The 22,551-nt window shown below is 40.2% G+C and overlaps 1 protein-coding gene across 1 annotated transcript; it reads right to left on the bottom strand.

Moving 5' to 3' along the window:
- Positions 1-1,990: 1,990 nt before the first annotated feature.
- Positions 1,991-19,971, bottom strand: LOC140479054 (aquaporin-3-like). Its single transcript, XM_072572866.1, has 6 exons — positions 19,797-19,971; positions 14,180-14,306; positions 12,287-12,424; positions 7,141-7,262; positions 6,559-6,776; positions 1,991-5,395 (listed from the first exon to the last, which is right to left on the bottom strand). Exons 1-6 carry the CDS (start codon positions 19,902-19,904, stop codon positions 5,221-5,223), a joined length of 888 nt encoding a protein of 295 aa, XP_072428967.1. The 5' UTR covers positions 19,905-19,971; the 3' UTR covers positions 1,991-5,220.
- Positions 19,972-22,551: the final 2,580 nt, after the last annotated feature.

Below are 22,551 nucleotides of genomic sequence, written 5' to 3'. Positions count from 1 at the left end.
ATTGGATGCACAGCGGCTCAATAGTAAGCACTGCTGTCTCACAGAGCCTGGGACCTGGGTTTGATTCCAGCCTCGGATGACAGTCTGTGTGGAGTTTGCACCTTCTTCCCATTTCTGCATGGGTTTCCTCTGGGTTTCCTCCTACAATCCAAAGGTGTGCAGGTTAGGTGAATTGGCCATGCTAAATTGCCAACAGTGTTCCAGGATGTGTTAGGCGAAATGTAGAGTACTAGGGTGGGGGAATGGATCTGAGTGGGATACTCTTCGGAGGGTTGGTGTGGACTTGTTGGGTAAAATGGTCAGTTTCCACACTGTAGGGCTTTTATTCCATTCTTTAAGTGGCACAGTGGCCCAGTGGTAGCACTGCTGCCTCACAGCGCCAGGGACCCGAGCTCGATTACAGACTCAGGCAACTGCCTGTGTGGAGTTTGCACATTCTCCCTGTGTCTGCATGGATTTCCTCCAGATGCTTCGGCATCATCTCACAGTCCAAAGATGTGCAGATTAGGTGAATTGACCATGCTAAATTGCCCATAGTGTTCGGGGATGTGTAGGTTAGGTGCATTAGTCATGGGAAAAGTAGAGTAATAGGGTAGGGAAATGTGTCGGGGTGAGATACTCTTCAGAGGGTCGGTGTGGACTTGTTGGGACGAATATTCCCAATTCCTTTGCCTCCACTGCATCTGGTCCCGGGAGGACCAATTCCAATACCGAACAACCCAGGTGGCCACCTTCTTCAAAGACCTCAATTTCCCCTCTGACGTGGTTGACGATGCCCTCCACCGCATCTCCTCCACTTCCTGTTCCTCTGCCCTTGAACCCCACCCCTCCAATTGCCACCAGGACAGAACCCCACTGGTCCTCACCTGCCACCCCACCAACCTCCAAATACATTGTATCATCCTTCATCATTTCCGCCACCTCCAAACAGATCCCACCACCAAGGATATATTTCCTTCCACTCCCCTATCAGCGTTCCGGAAAGACCACTCCCTCCGCGACTCCCTCGTCAGGTCCACACCCTCCACCCACCCAACCTCCACTCCCAGCACCTTCCCCTGCAACCGCAAGAAATGCAAAACTTGCGCCCACACCTCCCCTTCACTTCCCTCCAAGGCCCCAAGGGATCCTTCCATATCCGTCACAAATTCACCTGCACCTCCACACACATCATTTACTGCATCCGCTGCACCCGATGTGGCCTCCTCTACATTGGGGAGACAGGCCACCTACTTGCGGAACGTTTCAGAGACCCGCACCAACCAACCCAACTGCCCCATGGCTGAACACTTTAACTCCCTCTCCCACTCTGCCAAGGACATGCAGGTCCTTGGCCTCCTCCATCGCCAGACCATGGCAACATAACGCCTGGAGGAAGAATGCCTCATCTTCCACCTAGGAACCCTCCAACCACAAGGGATGAATGCAGATTTCTCCAGCTTCCTCATTTCCCCTCCCCCCACCTTATCTCAGTCCCAACCCTCGGACTCAGCGCCGCCTTCTTGACCCGCAATCTTCTTCCCAACCTCTCCGCCCCCACCCCCTCTCCGGCCTATCACCCTCATCTTAACCTCCTTCCACCTATCGCATTCCCATCGCCCCTCCCTCAAGTCCCTCCTCCCTACCTTTTATCTTAGCCTGCTTGGCACACCCTCCTCATTCCTGATGAAGGGCTTATGCCCGAAACGTCAATTCTCCTGCTCCTTGGATGCTGCCTGACCTGCTGCACTTTTCCAGCAACACATTTTTCAGCTCTGATCTCCAGCATCTGCAGTCCTCACTTTCTCCCCGTTGTTGGGACGAATAGCCTGTTTCCTCTGTAGGGATTCTACGATTATCGGTGCTTATGCTAATGAACCATGTTTATTATCCAGAGGGTGGACAACAGGTTTTAAAATGTTTCCTGACACTTCATGCGTGCCAGAAATGTAGTTCTTGTTAAGAAGAATAGAAAATAAAACTGCAAAGCATTACATAAACATTTGTGCCATTATTCAAAACCAATTCCATGGTTTAATTTATCTCCATTTGTAAACAGAACAAAACAATATATAAGGAACAGAAAAAAACAGCCTTAAAATAATCTGTAGATTTCTAAGTAATGGCGCACCTTCTGTCAATGTGTAATGGCAGGGTTTATTGATTATTTCCCCAACAGCCACATTATTTCTGAGATTTTCTGCTGACTCTTTCATTTGCTGTACTATGCCTTTTTTCCTGTCTTGGAATGCATTTTACATGATAATACAAATAGTACACAAGATGATTTCTTTTATATGCATTTCCTTTGATCCCACAACTATATACAAAATGGCAATAACTTGATACTTTGCAAGTATCAAAATATTGTATCTATTACTGTTTAGTTTCAAAAGCTATTTTTTAATAAAATCAAAATGCCAGAATAACATCCCAGTTACGATAGCATTACGGTGTTTACATCCCATTAACTAAAATTCATCAGCAGTTTTAAAACAAATAAAACTTAGGTTTAACTGTACCTTTTCAAAATTTTATAACTCATTTATGATCTGCTTTTATATTCCACAAAGATTCACTTTAGCAAGGCGAGTTTCGGTTACTCATGTTTTGTATAGTTAACTAATATCCCGAAGTAACTCCAGAACTTACTAAAATTGTCAGCTTGGAAGACCTAAAATGACTTTGCTGTTCTAGCGATTTCAAGAACATTTAACTTGTAGAAGTCAGCTCACTGGATACCAGAAATCAGCATCCTGCTCTGATCTCAGCACAGTTTAAAAACAACTTTGAAATCTAACACAGAACTAACAAAAAAGTAAGCTCATGTGATGATCAGGTGTATTCAGAAATAACATTGAAATCCACTTCTTTCAATGAGTCATAATAAGTCTGGAAGTTGCAGTGATGCTTCCTTTACATCCAGAAAGCTAGTCTAGACAGCTACTGTAAATATACAACTGCCAAAGGTGAGGCACAAAGGAGGTAAGAGTTCAAGGAACAGCACTCGAGGGTAGTTCTTGGGGTGAATAAATTACAGAGATCGGGAAGAACCATGAAGGAGTTTGAACACATATCTAAAAATTTTGTCATTATAAGACCAGCAACCACAATAAGTCAGCAACGTCATGAGTGATGCATTAGCAAGACCCAGTGGAGATAACATACAGGCAGCAGAGTTCTGAATAAGCTGGTTTACACAAAGTGGAGAAGTGATAGTTAGCCAGGTGAACATTACAATAGTGGACTCAGCAGTTGGACTGAGGCAGGGATACAGGTGTGATGTTATGGACAGGGAACAAGGAGGTTTTCATAACTTAGAGGATTATGTCTGGGCTGGAGTGTTTTAGTTATGAAGAGAGATTGGACAGACTGTTTTCCTTCAATCAGAGGAGATTGAGTGGGAAGATATAATTGAGAGTATAAAATTATGAGATGACCATAGACAGGAATAAATGTTTCCCCTTGGTGGAAGGATCAATGACTAGGGCGTGAGGAGCAAGTGGTTGAGAGGTGAAGTGAGGAAACATTTTTTTCATGGGGATCTGGAACTCACTGCCTTTAAGGATGGTAGAGACAGAAGCCCTCTTAACATTCAGGAAGAATTTAGATACTATGGTATACATGGCTATAGAAGAAAGTGAGGAGTGCAGATGCTGGAGATCAGAGTCAAAAAGTGTGGTGCTGGAAAAACACAGCAGGTCAGGGAGCATCCGAGGAGGAGGGGAATCAATGTTTCAGGAAGGGCTTAAGCCTGAAATGTTGATTCCCCTGCTCCTAGGACGCTGCCATACCTGCTGTGCTTTTCCAGCACAACACTTTTCGATACGTGTCTATAGGCCAAATGGTCAAAAATAGAAATTGCTGAAGAAACTCAACAGGTCTGGCAGCAACTGTGGAGAGAAAACATAGTTATGCTTTTAATCCAGTGGCCGTTCTTCAAACAGTCTGCTGGAAAATGGGATTAGATTAGTGAGATGATCAGTTTTGACAGGTGCACACTTGAGGAACTGAAGGGCCTTTTTCTGTGCTGGAAGTCTCTATGACTCTATGACTTCAATCATGCCAAGTTCACTTGGCCCAGATTGTTGTTCCTGGGTGGTAACAGCTTAGTTGATGTTGATAATTGAATTGCTCATGCAGCACCTTTGAAGAAGAATGCTTCAATAGTATGTGTGTAGTCACTGGTTAGCTGTTTAGTGACAGCGTAGATTACAGCCTAAATAATTAAATCTAAATTCTGTGACAATATTTTAAAAAAAAACAAATTAGTGGGCCCTTCATAACATTTTCATGGGACATGAGTGGTAATGTACGATAAACTGTTATTATAAACTACCCAAATGCCAAACAGAACAGGTTGGAAATATGGGGTCAAAATGAAAATTTAAAACATTCTACTTCACCCTGGAACTCTAGCAGTCAAGACTTTCTGATTGCTGATTATCAGAATGACTCCGTTAAAACAAGCCTGAATAAGCCAGATGCATCGGAAACCTACAGCTTGGCTCCAATTTCTTCCTCATCCTTTTACACTCACAGTGCAGGCTGACAACAGCCTCACAGGAAAAGCACAATGTCCACTGACCAGTCAGATAAAAGCAAAGTACTGTAGAACAAAGAAAGGTCATATTGAATTTGAAACATCTGTTTCTCTCTCGACAGATGCTGCTAGACCTGTTGAGATTTTCCAAGACTTTCTGTTTTCATTCTACTGGATTGCAAATGCCAATCAAGGAAAAATTGGAGGTGATAGACTGGTGATATTATCACCAGGCTCTTACTCCAGAGACACATGCAATGTTCTGAGAATCTGGTTCAAATTCCAATATGGCAGATGGTGGAATTTAAATAGACAAAACAAATTTGGAATGAAGAGGTAAATGATGTCAATTGTCAGGAAAAATCCATCTGGTTCAATAATACCCATTCTGTTGGTTTTACCTGTCTGGCTGCTATGTTACTCTAGACCTAGGGCAATGTGATTGATTTTTAACTGACCTCTGGGCAGTTAGTGTTAAGAAGTGAATGCTGGCCTAATCAGTGATGTCTACATCCTGTGAATGAATTTTTAAAAATCATTCAAACAAATAGACATTTATGTCACTTGGTTCTACTTTTAAATGTTTGAATGGTAAAAATCAGGATCTACTGACATCAAGTTTAGGGACTTATTATGAGAAAATGCATGGAGTATCCCAAATACTAATTTGACAATCTCTGACCATGATCCATAATGCATTAGGAACTTTCTCTTAAGTTCACATTAGCCAGTTTTACATTTTCTTCTCTAGGGGATGAATTGTGGTTTACAGGCTCCAGATGTATCCCAATCATTAGTTGATATATCAGAATGCCCAGTAAAGAACCAAGGAGGGGGGCAAAAATTGGGATCCAAAACCAGTAGTGTCCGGCACTGGAAGAAAATAGAAGAAAGAAGAATGATCAAAACTGAGCTTAGACATCATATTTAATGCACTAAATCACATAGTGTCAAAATGAAACTTGTGAGCATTACACGCAATGTCATTAAATACATTACTACAGAGATCATATAGCTAATGGCACTCTACATTCTACACACCCTCACCCTACAATTTATAAAATAAATTCCAAAATAGCACATCTAATAGTTTGACAAATTCAGAAAATGATTTATATGGCTGATGTACATCAAGTTTAGATTATGAATGTGCTTCAGAAAAAGTAAGGGTCACAACACCATCCCCTGGGGACTTTTATTATCAATCATCATTCAACACAAAAATAACCATTACTCCTTGATTGCTATCACTTGACTAATTGGTGCTGTCCCTTTCATTCCACTAGCTCTAACCTTGCTCACAAGTTCCTACCGTAAACACTTTGGAAATCCATGTAAGCTATAGCAACCTTCCTTAACCCTTTCTGTAACGTTAACCCTCACAGTTAATACTTCAAAAAATCTCCAGCAAGTTAGTCGAACATAATTTACCTTTTAGAAATCCATGTTGACTCTCCTTAATGGATCCATGTGATTAACAATTCTATACCTAATGATGCAAATTTAATCATTGCTTTTTTTCTTCTTCAGTACCCCTTCAAATTTCACCATTTATTATGGTAGGACAAGTGTTCCTGTTTTCTCCCACAGTCCAAAGATGTACAGTTTAGGTGGATTGGCCATGCTAAATTGCCCGTAGTGTTGGGTGCATTAGTCAGGGGTGAATGTAGGGGAATGGGTCAGGGTGGGTTGCTCTTCCAAGGGTCAACGTGGACTGGTTGGGCCAAAGAGCCTGTTTCCACACTGTAGGGAATCTAATCTAATCTAAATTGCCTATAGTGTTCAGAGTTGTGCAGGCTAGGTCGATTAGTCATGGGAAAAGCAAGGTTCCAGGGACAGGGTGGGGGAGGGTGGAGTATTCTTTGAAGGTGTGGACTCGATCGGCTGAATGGCCTGCTTTCCCACTGTTTAGGTTCTATTCTATAAATGTGTCCATAGTTAAAATGAATTGTGTTAATCTTAGAACCTAAAATTTAACTGATAATAAAAATTAATGAAAGACAAGCAAACCATTTGAAAAGATATAAATGGCATACATGAAAACTTCAGCTCCCCAGCCAGCCAATGCCGTAAACAAACGAGGTCCAAAGTCTCTGGCAGGGTTCACAGCATACCCAGAGTTGAAACCCATTGACAAGCCAATAACCAGTACGGTAAAGCCAACAGTAAATGCCTCCACACCCTTTGGCACTGGGTTATTGTACTTATCCACAATAGCAAGGATGCAAACTATCAGAGCACTCGTTCCAATCAGCTGCATTTGGAAGAAAGAAAACCAAATTCAGACATATAAAAGTTGATGGTATTACCATCAATAGCAAATTCATCTTCAGCATACACTAACCATCAAAAATAAATGTTCCTATTTAGCAGTTTTTCTCAAAATTCATTAAAATCGCCACTTAACCATTACTAAAAGTGGCACCCACTTCTCCTGCTGTATAAATTGGTGTCCCCTTTTATTAAGTTTGTTTCCTGCATTCTAGCATTGATAAGTACAAGAAAAGAAAGTTTCAACTGCTTCTGTCTTTTTTTTAAACAACATTTAAGTTTTTGGGTTTTTGTTAAAATAATCTGCATTGTCCAGTTTTGTAAGTTACCACACTTTCCTGAATTACCTGATCAAAAAAGCCATTGAGTGGAGTTAAGTGTGCAGATGGGTAAGTAGCAAATATGCCAGCAGTTGCATTGGGGCCATATACCAACAGTTTATTTTGACCACTGAAGTCCCACATGGCATCTGGAATAACATAATCAATAAATAGTTATTAATGGATTCTGTCTCCTGCCTTGTTGCATAAAAGAAGCTTTTTCTACCATTGAGCAAAATTCGGTTTTAGTTAAAAGTATGAAAATGCCTGTCATTGTAAACGAAGTGCAGAACCAAAATTCTAAGAATACATAGCAATTAATAAAACACTGGTCACACAATCTCAAAATTATTTACAAAATAATACTTTTCCAAAAATGTCTTATTACTACATGTCTTATTGTACATAATCATTTTTGAAGGATTAGTGTTTATTGTGAATACAGATTAAAAAGAACCATGAAGAAATGTACAGTATGAGAATGGGCCATTTGACCCAATTGGTCCATGCTGGTCCACCTTATTATGCATTCTGTTTCATGTTCTCTGACTCTGTGTTTTGAGTTTAATAATGAGTTTACTATATGGCACCTTAATGAAAATTTATAAAGTATCAAAGGTGAAATGCTCATTAAAACTTTCAACATTATACCTGACCACAATATTGTTGCAAAATTAATTAAAATCAAACTATTTTGATTCCTTATTTACAGTTCTCCAAGGATCAAATGTTCTCAGATCTAATTATAGTGAGGGTCAGTTCGGTAATACCCAACAAGGGCAATAAGACTCTGGAGTTCACAAAGATTGAAAGGTCCCACTGGTCCAAGGACTCAGTCAGCCATGTTGGCTTACAGGGTCCCTCACATCATGCTAATGTTTCATGAAACACCAAGGATCACAAATGAATGAGCAACCGGCCTGTGATACTAACAACTTACAGTGTGGACCTGTTCTCACTGTCCATGCCAATGCTTTGACATTTATAATTAGCTCCATTTCCCAAATTACCCCACACTCAAAGAACAGCTATAGAAAATCTGGTTGGCATAAGAGTTTTCCATTGTATGCGTGGCGCATAACCCTTTTCAGAACTCCTGCTCAAACATGGCTGAAATTTAGCGTTCATCAAACAGACCATCGGGCTCCCCAATTATGGTTCTATGGCCTTGGCAGGTCTGGTGGCTTCCTGCACTCCAATCTACAGAGGGTATCTTCTCTGTTAATTTTTCTTTATTATCGCACAAAAAACTTTAGTTGTTGAGGGAGATAACATAAATGATGTAGAGATAAAGAGGAAGTTGGATGACTTCAAAACCTGCTTGTCGCCACAACTCCTTTGTAGAATCTTATTGAAAATACCTTCAAATGAACACTAAGAATCCCATGCATTAAATATCATGCGTAATATCTTTCCTAGGCCTCTTTCCCTCAAAGAGATTTCATTTTCCATCCTAAAGAATCAAAAGTGTTTTGAATTTCACTTTGTCACATGAAACAATATTTTATTTTGGGTATTTTTGATTGTGGACTAACACACAAAAAAAGGATTGTTTTAAAACCAAGGTTTGTGGGAAGAATGGCTGCACTTTTCAAAATAAATTATTGAAACCCATTGCATGTGGTGTTTACACTGCTGCTTGTTTTAAGTGATGGTGGAAGCTGTTTGCAGATGGGCCAGCACCAAGAATGTAGAGTGAAATCTGGCGAGAAATACATTGCTGATTGGTTTGTGCAATTTTAACCAAGTTGTGGACACCATACATGGTCAGCTTGAGAACAACTCTCTGACTGGTTCCTTGGTTACTAAACAGCTTGTGGGTGTGAGCAGTGAAAAGCCCTCGGACTCTAAAGGGGGAGGTGGTGGCCCTCCCTCTCTCTCTCTCTCTCTCTCTCTCTCAAAAAATGTCTGAAGCTAAAGAAAGCCATTTGTTTTCTCCGACTACTTACTGTAGGCTATTGCTTTTAAGAGGAGAAAGTGAGGACTGCAGATGTGGAGATCAGAATTGAGCGTGTGGTGCTGGAAAAGCACAGTAGGTCAGGCAGCATCCAAGGAGCAGGAGAATGTCATGGACTACATTCCCCCCTACCCACCCCCTCACTCCCATTTATCTCTCAGCCCCCTTGGGCCACAAGCCTCATTCCTGCTATGCTTTTCCAGCACCACACTCTCAATGCTGTTGCTTTTAACCAAATTATAATTTGTGAACTAGATGCTCTGTACCTTCTGTGAAGAATTGAAAGAAACGTTCAAATGCTCAGAAAACAAAAGGACTTTTGAAAGCAAAGAAATGGCTCCAAAAAATCCTGAGGATTGGTGCTATTGTTGCTCCATACTTCTTTTCTCTGTCTGTGTCTGTTTGTGCGGGTGTGGCAGGGCGCAGAAGTTAGATGTGGGCGAGAGATTTAACTAGTACAGCTAAATATCGTTAGCTGTTTACCTGTGGTTAGAATCTATTGATTTGTTATAAATAATAGCTCTTGTTAAGTACAGAACCTGACCCATGTTTTCTGTTAAGGTGAGTATCAGTGAGATCAATTGGAGACTTTGCATACTTCCAGAAATTTATTTAACTTTTATGAGACTCTGGGAGTTGCAAGCTTGACTTCCACTGAGGTATAACACATATATCTGCTCACATTAAATATGACTCTGGGGTGAGACCATTTTTGAAGACAAGTCACTGGACCTGAATTATTAATTCTGATTTCTCTCCACAGTTGCTGCGAGATCCAGAATTTTCAGGTTTTTCTGATTTTCAGCATCTGCAGTTCTTTTCATTTTTCTTTTGTTTAGTGAGACCATTATCTCTGTCTTAAGGATTCTCCTACCACTGCCCAAAGTGGTTGCAAGACATAAGGTGGAAGACTTTACATATTTTGAGGGTGCAAGTGCAGATTAGGGCCTGAGAAGATTCATTTGAGCTAATGTAGGATACCACCCTAAGTCTTACCATTTTCGCAGATTGGTGATGCAAGAACAGATTGATATCACTAATGTGGACCTGAATATTCTAGCTGTGGTGATGCAAAGGAACCTGCTAATCATGCAACTTCATAGCAAATGATCACTATATGCTCACTGCAGTTGCCAGTACAGGAACTAATGAGGGCATTTGTGATATCTGTCTTTGCTTACTTCTAAAGCTAGGATCTGAGAGTACTCCAGTGCAATCAGTGACAATTAGAGGCTGCTGCAAAAGCAATGTGATCCAGCTGACCACATGACATTTGTTGAACAGGTCATGAATCATCCTGAAATAAGCAGCTACTCCAGTGTCAGACTGTGACTCAGAGGTCCTGCTAATTTACAGGAGAACAGATTTTCTCACACCCATGAATCAACTGATGCCTCTATCCAATCATTCTCCCGGCTTGTTCAAGGTGTAAGAGATGGTGGAACCCATTTAAGAATTTTCTTGCCAAATACTATTACTGATGCCAGATTTGTGCAGGATGAGCCTAGCATAGTATCAATTAAACTATTCCATTGGTGACTCATGAGTGTCAGTGCCATACCTCAGAACCCCACAAGTGGAATACCTGACCAGGAGTACCACCTTCTAAATTGCCCCATAGTTTCAGGGTTGTGCTGGCTAGGTAGGTTAAATTGTAAATTCAGGGTTATGACTAGAGGGTGTTGGGTTGGGGTTGTTGGATGTTTTTCAGAGGGTTGATGCAGACTCAATGGCCCAAATAGCCTCCACTTGCACTGTAGGGATTCTACGATTCCTTCCTCAATAGTGTCAAGGGAATATGGGGAGTTTCTGCCTGGGTTTGGTCTAAAGGTTTAATTTCCTCCATTGATGCCCAAGTGTCTATGATCCCAAACTCCCTTACAGACATTTCCAATTTCAACTTCTCCACTACCTGCCTCACCTTTGCCAGACATCCTTTCAACCTTGTCATCCCTGATATGATGCCTGTGCTGTTTAATACTGCTGACTGTGCCAGACTGGAAACACAGATAGCCCAAATATAATGAAGCAGGATGCTTTATTTCACTTGCATCAAGTCATTACAAATATAAAGCAAAATAAAGATTGAACAAGGATAATTTACATCAGTTGAGGAACTTGATGGTCTGTCTGATCCTTCACCCCATGAGACATTCTTCCCCAAAGATAGCCTTTCCTTCAGACAGCAATCATTGGACTGACCCAACTGCCATGCTCAGTGCCCTTACTCACCATCAGCACCTGCTGGAGGTTCCTATATGACTATTCAAGCTGCTCTGCATGGTGCTCTCCCTCACTGATGCCACCTGCTGCTGGAAGATCCATTATATATCCCTCCACAGAGCTCCAGGCTGTCTTTTATACTTGTCCCACCCTTGCTTACTTGGACTGGACGAATCTCACATAGTAGACCCTTCTAACAATCTGGTATGATGGTATAAAAAGGCTGATAATAAATTATAAGGCAATCTTGCCTTTTTTTTTGTACACTCGTGGGATTTTGGCATCACTAGCTGGGCCAGCATGTATTGCCTGTCCCTATTTGCTCAGGAGGGGAACTTGAAGGCAGTGGTGTTCCCATTTCTTCTGATCATTATTCCATTAGCTTTTCTGTTCTCCCAAATGGGGAACCGTCTCTATAGAATGTGTTATAGGTGTGATTCAAATGAGTCCTGACCACCATAATTTATAAGACTTCCTGTAGATTGCATCTAATGTGTAGAGCAGACACCCCACCAGCTGCCTATTGGCTGATATATGAAGATCACTCATACATGTCATTAAAAAATCATGTTGATCTCAGCTGCATTTTTCTTTAAATTTGATGTCTTGATTTGAATTTATTAATCTTGTGATCAGCTGTGAAAATATATCTGGGATTGAAAATGTTTACTGCCCAAACTGAAATGATTTCCAAAATAGCTTGAAAACCTTTGAAGAAAGGTTAAAGATTTCTTCCAGATGGTAGAGGAGTTTTATATCTTAATTACCAATAAATTCAAGCATTGCTATTTTTGTAATAAATCTATTACATAAAAACTTTTAACAAACATCTGTATGAGTCAATGTGACTAACCTGAAAGTTGACTCTCTGCACAGAAACTCCCTGATGTACTTAGTGCTTCTAGCATTTTCTGCTTTCATTTAGTTCTTCTTGAGAGAAAAGTTGCTTTGACGCAACAAGTTGACTAAAAAAAGGATACCTTTGTTACTTACCAAAATACAAACCAAAAATGATACCAGATCCAATGAAGCCACCTAGTATTTGTGCCAGAGAGTAAAGGGGAAATTTTATCCAAGGTTCGCGAGCAAGTAAGCACATAGCAAAGGTCACAGCAGGGTTCAGGTGAGCACCTATACAAGGAACAAAATCATCACAAGGGATAAATTAATATCTGCGCTTCAACCTTGAACTATGCAAAACTACTATTGAGCCTGTTGCATAAATTCATCTGAAATTGCTTTACTGGAATGGCAGGACTACCTTACACTGAAAGACTGGAGTGACTGGGCTTGTATACCCTTGAGTTTAGAAGATTGAGAGGGGATCTGATTGAGACATATAAGATTATTAAAGGATTGGACACTCTGGAGGCAGGAAACATATTTCCGCTGGTGGGTGAGTGCCAAACCAGAGGACACAGCTTAACAATATGGGGTAGACCATTTAGGACAGAGATGAGGAGATACTTCTTCACCCAGAGAGTGGTGGCTGTGTGGAATGCTCTACCCCAGACGGCAGTGGAGGCCCAGTCTCTGGATTCATTTAAGAAAGAGTTGGATAGAGCTCTCAAGGATAGTGGAATCAAGGGTTATGGAGATAAGGCAAGAACAGGATACTGATAAAGGATGATCAGCCATGATCATATTGAATGGTGGTGCAGACTCGAAGGGCAGAGTGGCCTACTCCTGCACCTATTGTCTATTTGAAAGGACATTTCATCAGATAGTGTGATTTCACAGCATTGATTAACTTGATATAGGCCTAGAAAAAGGCTGTGAATTTCCTCAGAGCTGTTCCTGCAACATTAAATGCAGCAGAAATTCCAGTGAAGCTGAAGTGGCAGCTTAAGAGCAGATCCAAGGAATAATGCTAATTGTTACAGTCACTAAGCCTGTGGCAACATTTTTCCTGAGCTCCAACAATTTTTTTTATAAAATGTTACTATATCTGTAATTAAATGTGTAATATTTTTAAAGGTCTTTTGTTTATTTTGTTTATAACTATAGATAGTGTGATTATCAGTTGTATGGTATATATATCATTTATTATAGTGTTTGGATTTTAAACTATACAAAATGAAAATGTGGCTTTGGTCTATACATATGATTAACTTGCTTATTTCCGTAGCCATGGTGATTTCTTTTAAAATACTGTAGAAGAGAGACTTCTTGAAGAGTAATGATGTTTCATTGGGTGAAATTTACAAGTGAACAGAATAAACAGTTGTGCATGGAAAGATCTGGAATTGTGTTTTTTGTTTGTTTTAGCTTAGGAGAAACACCCATAGCTTTAAGACACCCTTTTTCTCAGTTTCAGTTAGCAGAAGTTGTGGCTAAAGATAGATGTGCAATACAATTGCTCCTGAAGAAGGAAGGTTTTTTTAGAACTGTTGAGGAATAGGTTACCTAGTATAAACAGTTTAGTTTGAAAGTTCCAGAACATAAGTGTTGGGAAATCCTGAGTTCTAAACCCACTTGAGTGAATAGTGAAGGAAGAGGTTAATAGATTCTCAAGACTGGACATTGAAGTCACAGCTAAATTAAGGAAATTCTCTCCAGTGTAACTATTGTAAAAGGGTGATATTTGGATCAATGGGATTGTATTTTACCATTTGTTTCTAAATATTTAAACTTACATTATATGTAAATGGTTGGCTTCATTCTATTTTAAACTTCATTTCTGTAATAAACTTCTAATAAACATACTTTTATTGTTAAACCTAAGAGTGCAGCAATAAATGTTTCAATGAAAGACAACTTCATTAAGATCTAAGAACAAAATATCAAGTTGGATTTCAGTCTTGGATTTGACTTGACCAGTAACAACACCACCTGTGATCATAATAATATATATAGAAAAAGAGAAAGATGTAGATGCAGATGTACCTGACACTTGGCCAGCTATTAGTACACCGAGCATTACTGCAAATCCAAAAGCAAAATTGACAGTCAAAAACCGTCCATGTGTACCCCTGCTGAGGGTAACTTGTGCTAGTGCTCCACACCCAAACAACTGTAAGCAAAAGAAATGGAAAAATAAATACATTCATATTTGTCATTTTTTAACCTTTATTTCACATTTTTATTTCTATTTTTGTACCTCTGTCTTGCAAGAAAGTGAATTGATCCAAATCATGGAGTTCAGGTATGCTTTATGATCTCAGTACTGTTAAAAGAGGACTAGGTATATATGTCATATCAGACCCAATGTATTATACATTCCAAAGGTTTTAATAGAAGGAAGAAAATATTAATATTGGTACCCTCTAACCTTTAATGTTCCACCTGACCTGCTGAGCGTTTCCAACATTTTATGACCTTTTATGACGTAACTCACCACACTAATGTCTGAATTTGATCAAGTGGCAACTGAAATCTTTAAAAGGCAGCTATCCCTAAGTTATGATGTGTGCCCCAGTTCAAAACTATCTTAAACACTGCCTAATAATAGCTGTTGTTCTGGTCTATTTGAATTAAGTAATAATTAATCCAGTTATGGTTTCAAGGATTATAATAGGATGCTACATGTTGCAACCTTGCCTTCTATAGAGGTCTCTTCACTGTGAAACCATAACAGAGTTTCCAACAACGGCAAGGAATTCAAGAAGGAGAACGGTACGAGCAATTTTTCATCCTGTAGAGAACAACCCATTGCATGTTACAATAAACATTTGTGCCATCATCTCCCAACTACTACACATCTGGCCACTGCAACAACTCTATCCCACCATTTGTACACAATCATCCACAAATCCCACTCTCTACATATAATGATAACAATTCCATGACCCCTAAAGAAAATATTTTCAATCGATGCTAAGAAACAATGTTAACATGTGCAATGATCTCAATGAAAAACCAACTTTAATGAAAACCCATACAATGGGTGTATACATGATACCATGTGTGAATTGGCACTTCTAGCCCTGTCGTTTTTTCTAGGTTCGACCTGTGTGATTAATGGGGCAAGTTAACACAGTTGTTTGGATGGCTGGTTTGCGATGCAGAGAGATGCCAACAGTGTGTGTTCAATTCCTGCATTGGGAAAACAATTCTCCTTCTCAAACTCTCTCCTTGCCTGAGCTGTGGTGACCCTTTGGTTAAACCTCCACCAGTCATCTCTATTAAATTAAGACCATGGCAATTTTACCTTTACCTGAGTGATTATAGTGCTTTTGAATTTGAGCCTCTGAATTTCAATGACTTTTATTATTTCACAGCAGCTGATTGCCATGAAGGATACTGAAGATTGCATCCTTTGCAGCTGCCTAGGTGACTCTGCCCCACATCTTAAAGGATACCCATTCCTGCTATCTCTTAAGGATTGGTCACTGATCTATAAATTAACATATCAAAAGCCACCAAAGAGATCTGCAAAACCTATGTGTAGCATAGTCCTGGGCTAGAAGAGACAATTGTCTTAAATCAGAGCCCCACATCTCTATGTCAAACAGATAGTTCCTTAGATATGCTCTGGCACTGCCACACATTCCAGGATAAATGATTAGAATGTAAGAGATGAGACTTGTTACCTAAACCTTTTTCTTGACCCCTTTTCAATGACTGAAGCCATTACTTTCAGCTCTGCCCCAAAGGATTAAATTTCATTCTTATTATCAGATCCCTTCAAGACTATACTCCTTCCTTTTGTTGTGATATCCTCCAGTCCAACAGCCATTCAACATACACATGTTCATCTAATTCCAACCTTTTGAATATCCCCACTGATGGTGATGCTTTCAGCAACCTAGGCTTTATGCTCTGTAATTTCCCTGTAATGCTGTCTACCTCATTTTCTTCCTGGAAGACACTTCCTAAACTCTATCTTCCTGGCCAAGCTTTTTATCATCTGACATAATATTAATGTGCCCATTGACAGTAGTGAGGTTTTTGAAGGTTTACATTATCTTGTTCAAAATGTTCCAAGTGCAAAAATTGCAAACTGCTTAGAGTCCACAATCTCTGGAGCATCAGTCATATTATCCATTAACAATGCTACAGTTGAGAGTAGGCTCTCGGCCATGGTTTGGGTGGAGACTTCACCATAAGAAATCCAGAATGGCCGAACTTTCAGTGCTAGCCTACAATTCAGTCGGACTTTCAAGCAACACTGCACAGATGCAGATTGCAGACTCCTTCAAAGAAACCCTAAAAATTGTACAGGCTCCATGGTTTCTCAATGTATCTATTGCCTCCACTCTTCAAAAAAAATCAATGTTATATTATTTTCTCATGCAAATTCTGAACCTGCACCATAATTTACACATTTTACTATTTGTTTTCTTTCTGGATAGAGAAGGCATGTTGGAATAAGAGATTCCACAGCTCTGCTCCTATTGATAACACATCCAGGAAAATCATAAATGTACAAAATATCAAATTCCAATCATTCATGAACTGAAAAATCATGCATTGCAGTGATGGTTTTTCTCGGGAGATTGAAAGGCTATGCCTCCAAACACACCAGTTATCATTTTATAGGAGTGTGTGAACATGCAATATTTTTGTCTCCTCTTTCACCATCTATGCTCTTACATTTACTTTGCTAGCAGTGTATACTTCACCTGCTGAAACCTTTCTTTCCACATTCTCAGGCAGCAACTGCTCCAAAGTTACTTCACTGAGTGTAATAAATGAACTTCATTTCCTTACTTCATTCACTTATCCTCCTGTTTTGAAGGTCTGGGAATAGCTGCAGCATCCAGTTTGAATTACTTGATATAATGCACATTAATAGCTATGTGGATTGAATACTGTATATTAGTGATATAGTTTACCTTACACTATGCCATTGTTTGAGCACAGTGCATCATAGATGCACACAGAAGCCGAACAGCAACACTCCTAGAGCTTCAGTGCCTTAATCTGCAATAATTGACATACAGACCATCAAACTCAGACTTTGTAAAGTCAATGCATAACCACTACATCTTGGGTCATGACATCTATTTGGAATCCACTGAACAAAAGTTTCACATAAATAATGCTGGAATTATTCCTACTTGAGTGGATAAGGCAAAGAGTTTTAATAAAGGTCTTTAAAATAATGAATGGGTTCGGTGGAACAGTTTTGTCTTCAACTTGGAGTGTCAGTGATTAGGAGTGAACTTGAAATCATTCAGAGATGGGAAGAGAGGCTTGAAGAAATTTCTTTACACTGAATATTATTTGGGTTCAGAATGCTTAGTCACATAAAGTGCTTGAGGCAGAACTCGTTGAATATTTTTAAGGGAAAATTGGACAAATAACTGAAATAGTGGATGAGTTAGAGCTGTATGAGGTAATAGGGATTAGTGGGATTTGCTTTGGTTTCTCTAGCAAAGAATTTAAAGGGCTCATGGTTCCTTCCAGCTCTTAACCACCTGGTGCACAGAGGTCTATTCTCATATCACTTTTTATACCTTATATCGGTGCCTACCACTTCTCAATCCTTACCAAAAGGGGCAGTTCCTCCCTGTCTACTATATCCAGATCTCTCATGTGATTTTGAATACCTCTATCAGACCTCCTCTCAACCTTGCCTGCTCTCAGCAGAAACAAACACCCTCCATTACCTTCTGAGATCGATCTGTGTAACTGAAGTCCTGATTGATGTCAGTGATGAGGATCCCAGAAAACATTCTTAGAACATTTTGCTGCATACTCCCTCGTATTCCTCTTAAAGTGTGATGCCCAGAACCAAACATAATGCTCTGTTAATCCAGATACCCAGGCAATCATAGAATCCCTACAGTTTGAAAACAGGCCATTTAGCCAATCAAATCCACACTGACCCTGTAAAGAGCATCCCTCCCAGACCCACCCTATCCCTACATTTCCCATGATGGGACATAGCCTGCACATCCCTGGACACTATGGGAATTCAGCATGGCCAATCCACCTAACCTGCACATCTTTGGACTATGCTAGGAAACCAGAGTACCCAGACGAAGCCCACACCAACATGGGGAGAATGTGGAAACTCCATACAGATAGTTACCTGAGGATGGAAGTGAACCCAGGTACCTGGCGCTGTGAGGCAGCAGTGCTAACCACTGAGCCGATATGTCATCCAATGCACTGGGGATCAAGATTCAGATACCACTACAGCAGATGGTGGATTTTAAATTCAATAAAAATCTGAAATGAAGAATCTAATGATGACTGTGAATCCATTGTCGATTGTTGGAAAAATCCATCTGGTTTACTAATGTCCTTTAGAGAAGAAAGCTGCGGTCTTGACCTAGTCTAGACTATATGTGACTCCACACCCACAGCAATGTGATTGACTCTTAACTGCACTCTGGGATTAGCAATAAATGCTGGACTAGCCAGCGACACCTTCATCCCATGAACAAATTGCAAACTAAACTGCTTGTTTTATAAAGGTTCGACATAACTTCCCAGCTTTTATACTTCATGCTTCAATTTATAAAGTCCAGGATCCCATATCCTTTTTTGTTAATCATTTTCACAACTTACCCTGCCACTTCTAATGATTTATGCACACGTATCCCAAAGACCTCTGCTCCCACACTCCTTTAGAGGTGCACCCTTTATTTTATACTGCCTGCCAACATTCTTCCTTCCAAATGTATCACTTCAGACTTCTCTGCAATCAATTTTATTTTCTATATGTCTGCCCATTCCACCGTCCTATTAAATCCTCCTGAAGTCTATAAATATCCTATTCAGTTCACAATACTTTCAAGTTTTGTATAATCTGCAAGTTTTACAAACTATGGGTAAACCCAAGACATAAATTCTGAAGAATTTAGGCGTCTGATAATATTCTATGATCCTTCATCTTATTTTAATGAAATGTATTCCAGATGGGTTTAACGAGATGGAATATATTCTGAGAAGTTGCAACATTTTAAGAGGAGGTCATGACTTGGTGATATTATTTTCAACAAGTTAATTAATTTCTTTGGTTACTAATTCCTTTTTCAAACAATTGAGATGGAATGCTCCATACACACACACACAATCAGATATGTGATAAATGCTATTCAAAGCCTGCGATCCATGCTCTGATTGCCTTGTACCTTTCCACCACAGTTCAATAAAATGGTCTTTCAAATTGAACTGATTAGGCACTTTAAAGCAATTAACTCTACTCCATATCTTAGCAAAACATAAGCTTTTTCAGTCCTAGAGTACAAAAGCTGAAATCACATTTTGTATGATTTGTAAGAAGAAATTGTTAATAATCTGGAGAATTAAGAAAGTGATGGTAACATAAAATAATATCAAACCCTAACAAAACATTAATCGTTTTTCCTATTTTCCTTATTTAAAAAGGTTAAATCTGCTTCACTCATTTGTAAAAGCAAAAACTTGCTATGGGCATTCGAAAAGAAAAGCTCTCCCACATTAAAATTCACTTCTCAATTCAAAGTTGCTTCTACGTTAATTTTACTTTGTGGCAAATAGCATCAAATAATAGTGTGCGTACAATTTATAGATCATTTGCAAAGTGTTTTATAGTTGTAACATATAAATATCAAAATGAAATACTTACCACAAGAATTAATGTTCCTAAACATTCAGCAAGACATTGTCTGAGCAATAGATTTCTTATTCTAAATGAGTCTTCAATTTTTCTGATTATTGCCTTTTGTTTTCCCATTTTGAATTGAGGAATTGTGGTTCTGACAGATTAGTGTTGCTTCAGCCTTTTATTCGGTGTAATGGCAAATTACTGAAGCTGCGCTTTTGCCTTTAAATACTGTACACTTAAAAGTTCCATAGCAAGCCTCAGGCATCACCTAACGAACACAAATTTTAAAGCAGGATGGTTTGGAATTTACAAAACGTGAAACTAAGCTTTTTGGCAAATAATGTTCCTTTAATTAAACCATGTGTTCATGTTATATTAGAGCAACAAGACTTTTTTTTCAAACCGCAATAACAACTGCTAGATTTCAAAGTATTTGTTTTTATGGTCTATAGACTAAAATTGTAATTCTACAGGAAGGAGATGTTTATGCAGAATCCGGTCACTAATGAGGTGTATAATAATTTCATGTTGTCCAGAGGCTGCTTTACACGCTGTCACTAAATTAAGATAATTATTATTTTGGAATGTGACTGATCATGAGATACATAAAAAATAACTAAAATATGCACTTAGTAGTTGAGTGTTAGAATTTCCGAAGTTTCTATTGAAAATGTTTCTTCATTAATTTATGCGTTCCATTTCCCATATGGAAAGCTTTACTTTTGTCTAAGTGCCTCAGTTTTACAGAGTCACAAAATCACAGAATTGTTACAATGCAGAAGATTTGGGTCATTGTGCCTTTGCTTGGTTTTCAAAATGAGCAACTCACTTCGTGCCAATCTCTTGCTTTTTCCCCATAATGCTGTGCGTTCTTTATTTTTGAACAACCGAACAATTCCCTTCTGAATAACATTTGGATTTACAAGTTAAATATTACAAATGTATGTAAAACAAAAGCATTGATGCAGTAAAACTTCAGATTTCTGATTGGTTTTAATGGAGACAAATAGGACTTCAAAGAGAGAACCAGAGGGCTGTCTTGTTGGATATTTTATATCCCACAGCACTAGGATTCCTGGACCAAAAACAGAAATTGCTGGTAAAGTTCAGCAGGTCTGGTAGCATCCATGGAGAGCAATCAGAGTTAGCATTTTGAGTCCAGTGACCTTTCCTCAGAGTTCTGAGCATTTTATCAGGATTTCAACAGTAAAGACCTTTTCGCAGCTAGATAAATATCCAATCCCTCACATAGAGAACTTATTGGCAAAACTGATGGGTAGGACTGTCCTCTACGAAGCTGGACATGAGCTTTGCTTATCTACAATTGTGATTGAACAAGGATTCCCAGAAGTATGCCAGAAATTAATATCCATAAAGGTTTGTACTCATATACGAGACTGCCTTTTTAGGGTATCATCAGCCTATGTCACTTTCCTGCGGACCATGAAGAACATTATACAAGATCTATCCCAAGTCATTGGAAGACCAATAAAGACCACTGAGAGAACTTGGACATCATGTTTAAACTGAAGGGGGCAGCCAGCTTGAATCTCAGGAGGATACAGTTACGGAGGTCATCATCTTGGCAGTGGCTGTGTGAGAACAGCAGCCCCGGCCTCTTCAACCTGCACATTACCAGGGTGTAGTCCATACCACTAGCTTGCCTACAGCCCCACCTGATTCTACCCAAAGGATTACAATGAAGATTTGCAGTCAGACTAAAATGTGTCACCCAGATATGGCATCTGGGATGCTGTCTGCCATCTCTGATGCAAATGAACCTTCTATTTCCACCCCTCCTGTTATCCAAATGCCCCGATTGATGGTTGGCAATATAGCTATCCTGAAGCCTTGGTCCCCCTCTGAGGTTCAAAGTATGATCAATGAACTGCCTAACCCACTGAAGAAGCCAATCCCCTTCCATAAATGGCTGGTCCAAACCTACCAGATTTATGACCCCTTTCCCAGAGACGTTCTTGTCCGACTCAAAGTTGCATATGGCACCTCCTGGGTGACTGTTCAAGATTCCTTTTCAGTCTTGGCTGGTGAAATGGGGATTGGATAAGGGATGAGAGTGTGTCGCTGGAAAAATCCATCAGGTCAGGCAGCATCCGAGGAGCAGGAAAATCGATGCTTCCGGCCAGAGCCCTTCATCAGGAATGAGGCTTGGAGCCTCAGAGGTGGAGAGATAAATGGGAAGGTGGGTGGGGCTGGGGAGAAGGTAGCTGAGAGTGCACCAGGTGGATAGAGGTGGGGATAAAGGTGATAGGCTGGAGAGGAGGGTGGAGCAGATAGACGGGAAGGAAGATTGGCAGGTAAGACGTCATGAGGGTGGTGCTGAGCTGGCAGGTTGGAACTGGGGTAAGGTGGGGGGGAGGGGAAATGAGGAAACTGGTGAAGTCTACATTGGTGCCCTGGGGTTGAAGGGTGACGAGGTGGAAGATAAGATGTTCTTCCTCCAGGCATCAGGTGGTGAGGGAGTGAGAATGGAGGAGGCCCAGGACCTGCATGTCCTCGGCAGAGTGGGAGGGGGAGTTGAAATGTTCAGCCACAGGGTGGTGGGGCTGATTGGTGCGGGTGTCCCGGAGATGTTCCCTAAAGCACTCTGCGAGGAGACGTCCCCAATGTGGAGGAGACTGCATCAGGAGCCCCCAATCTCCATCCACCTATTGCACTCTCAGCAACCTTCTCCCCAGCCCCAACCCCCTCCCATTTATCTCTTCACCCCCAGGCTCCCAGCCTCATTCCTGATGAAGGGCTCCGGCCCGAAACATCG

This window comes from Chiloscyllium punctatum, chromosome 1 (assembly GCF_047496795.1).
Source record: "Chiloscyllium punctatum isolate Juve2018m chromosome 1, sChiPun1.3, whole genome shotgun sequence".
Classification (NCBI taxonomy): Eukaryota; Metazoa; Chordata; class Chondrichthyes; order Orectolobiformes; family Hemiscylliidae; genus Chiloscyllium; species Chiloscyllium punctatum.
This window is presented reverse-complemented; position numbering and strand designations above follow the sequence as displayed.

What these genes read in the sequence shown, in the direction of transcription:
- LOC140479054 (XM_072572866.1), bottom strand. Translation starts at nt 19,904, where the DNA reads ATGGGAAAACAAAAGGCAATAATCAGAAAAATTGAAGACTCATTTAGA. An exon ending in AATAGCTGGCCAAGTGTCAG is followed by an intron (nt 12,425 to 14,179) that starts GTACATCTGCAT and finishes TTCCTTGTATAG; the next exon opens with GTGCTCACCTGAACCCTGCT. An exon ending in CATTTTTGGTTTGTATTTTG is followed by an intron (nt 7,263 to 12,286) that starts GTAAGTAACAAA and finishes ATGTTATTCCAG; the next exon opens with ATGCCATGTGGGACTTCAGT.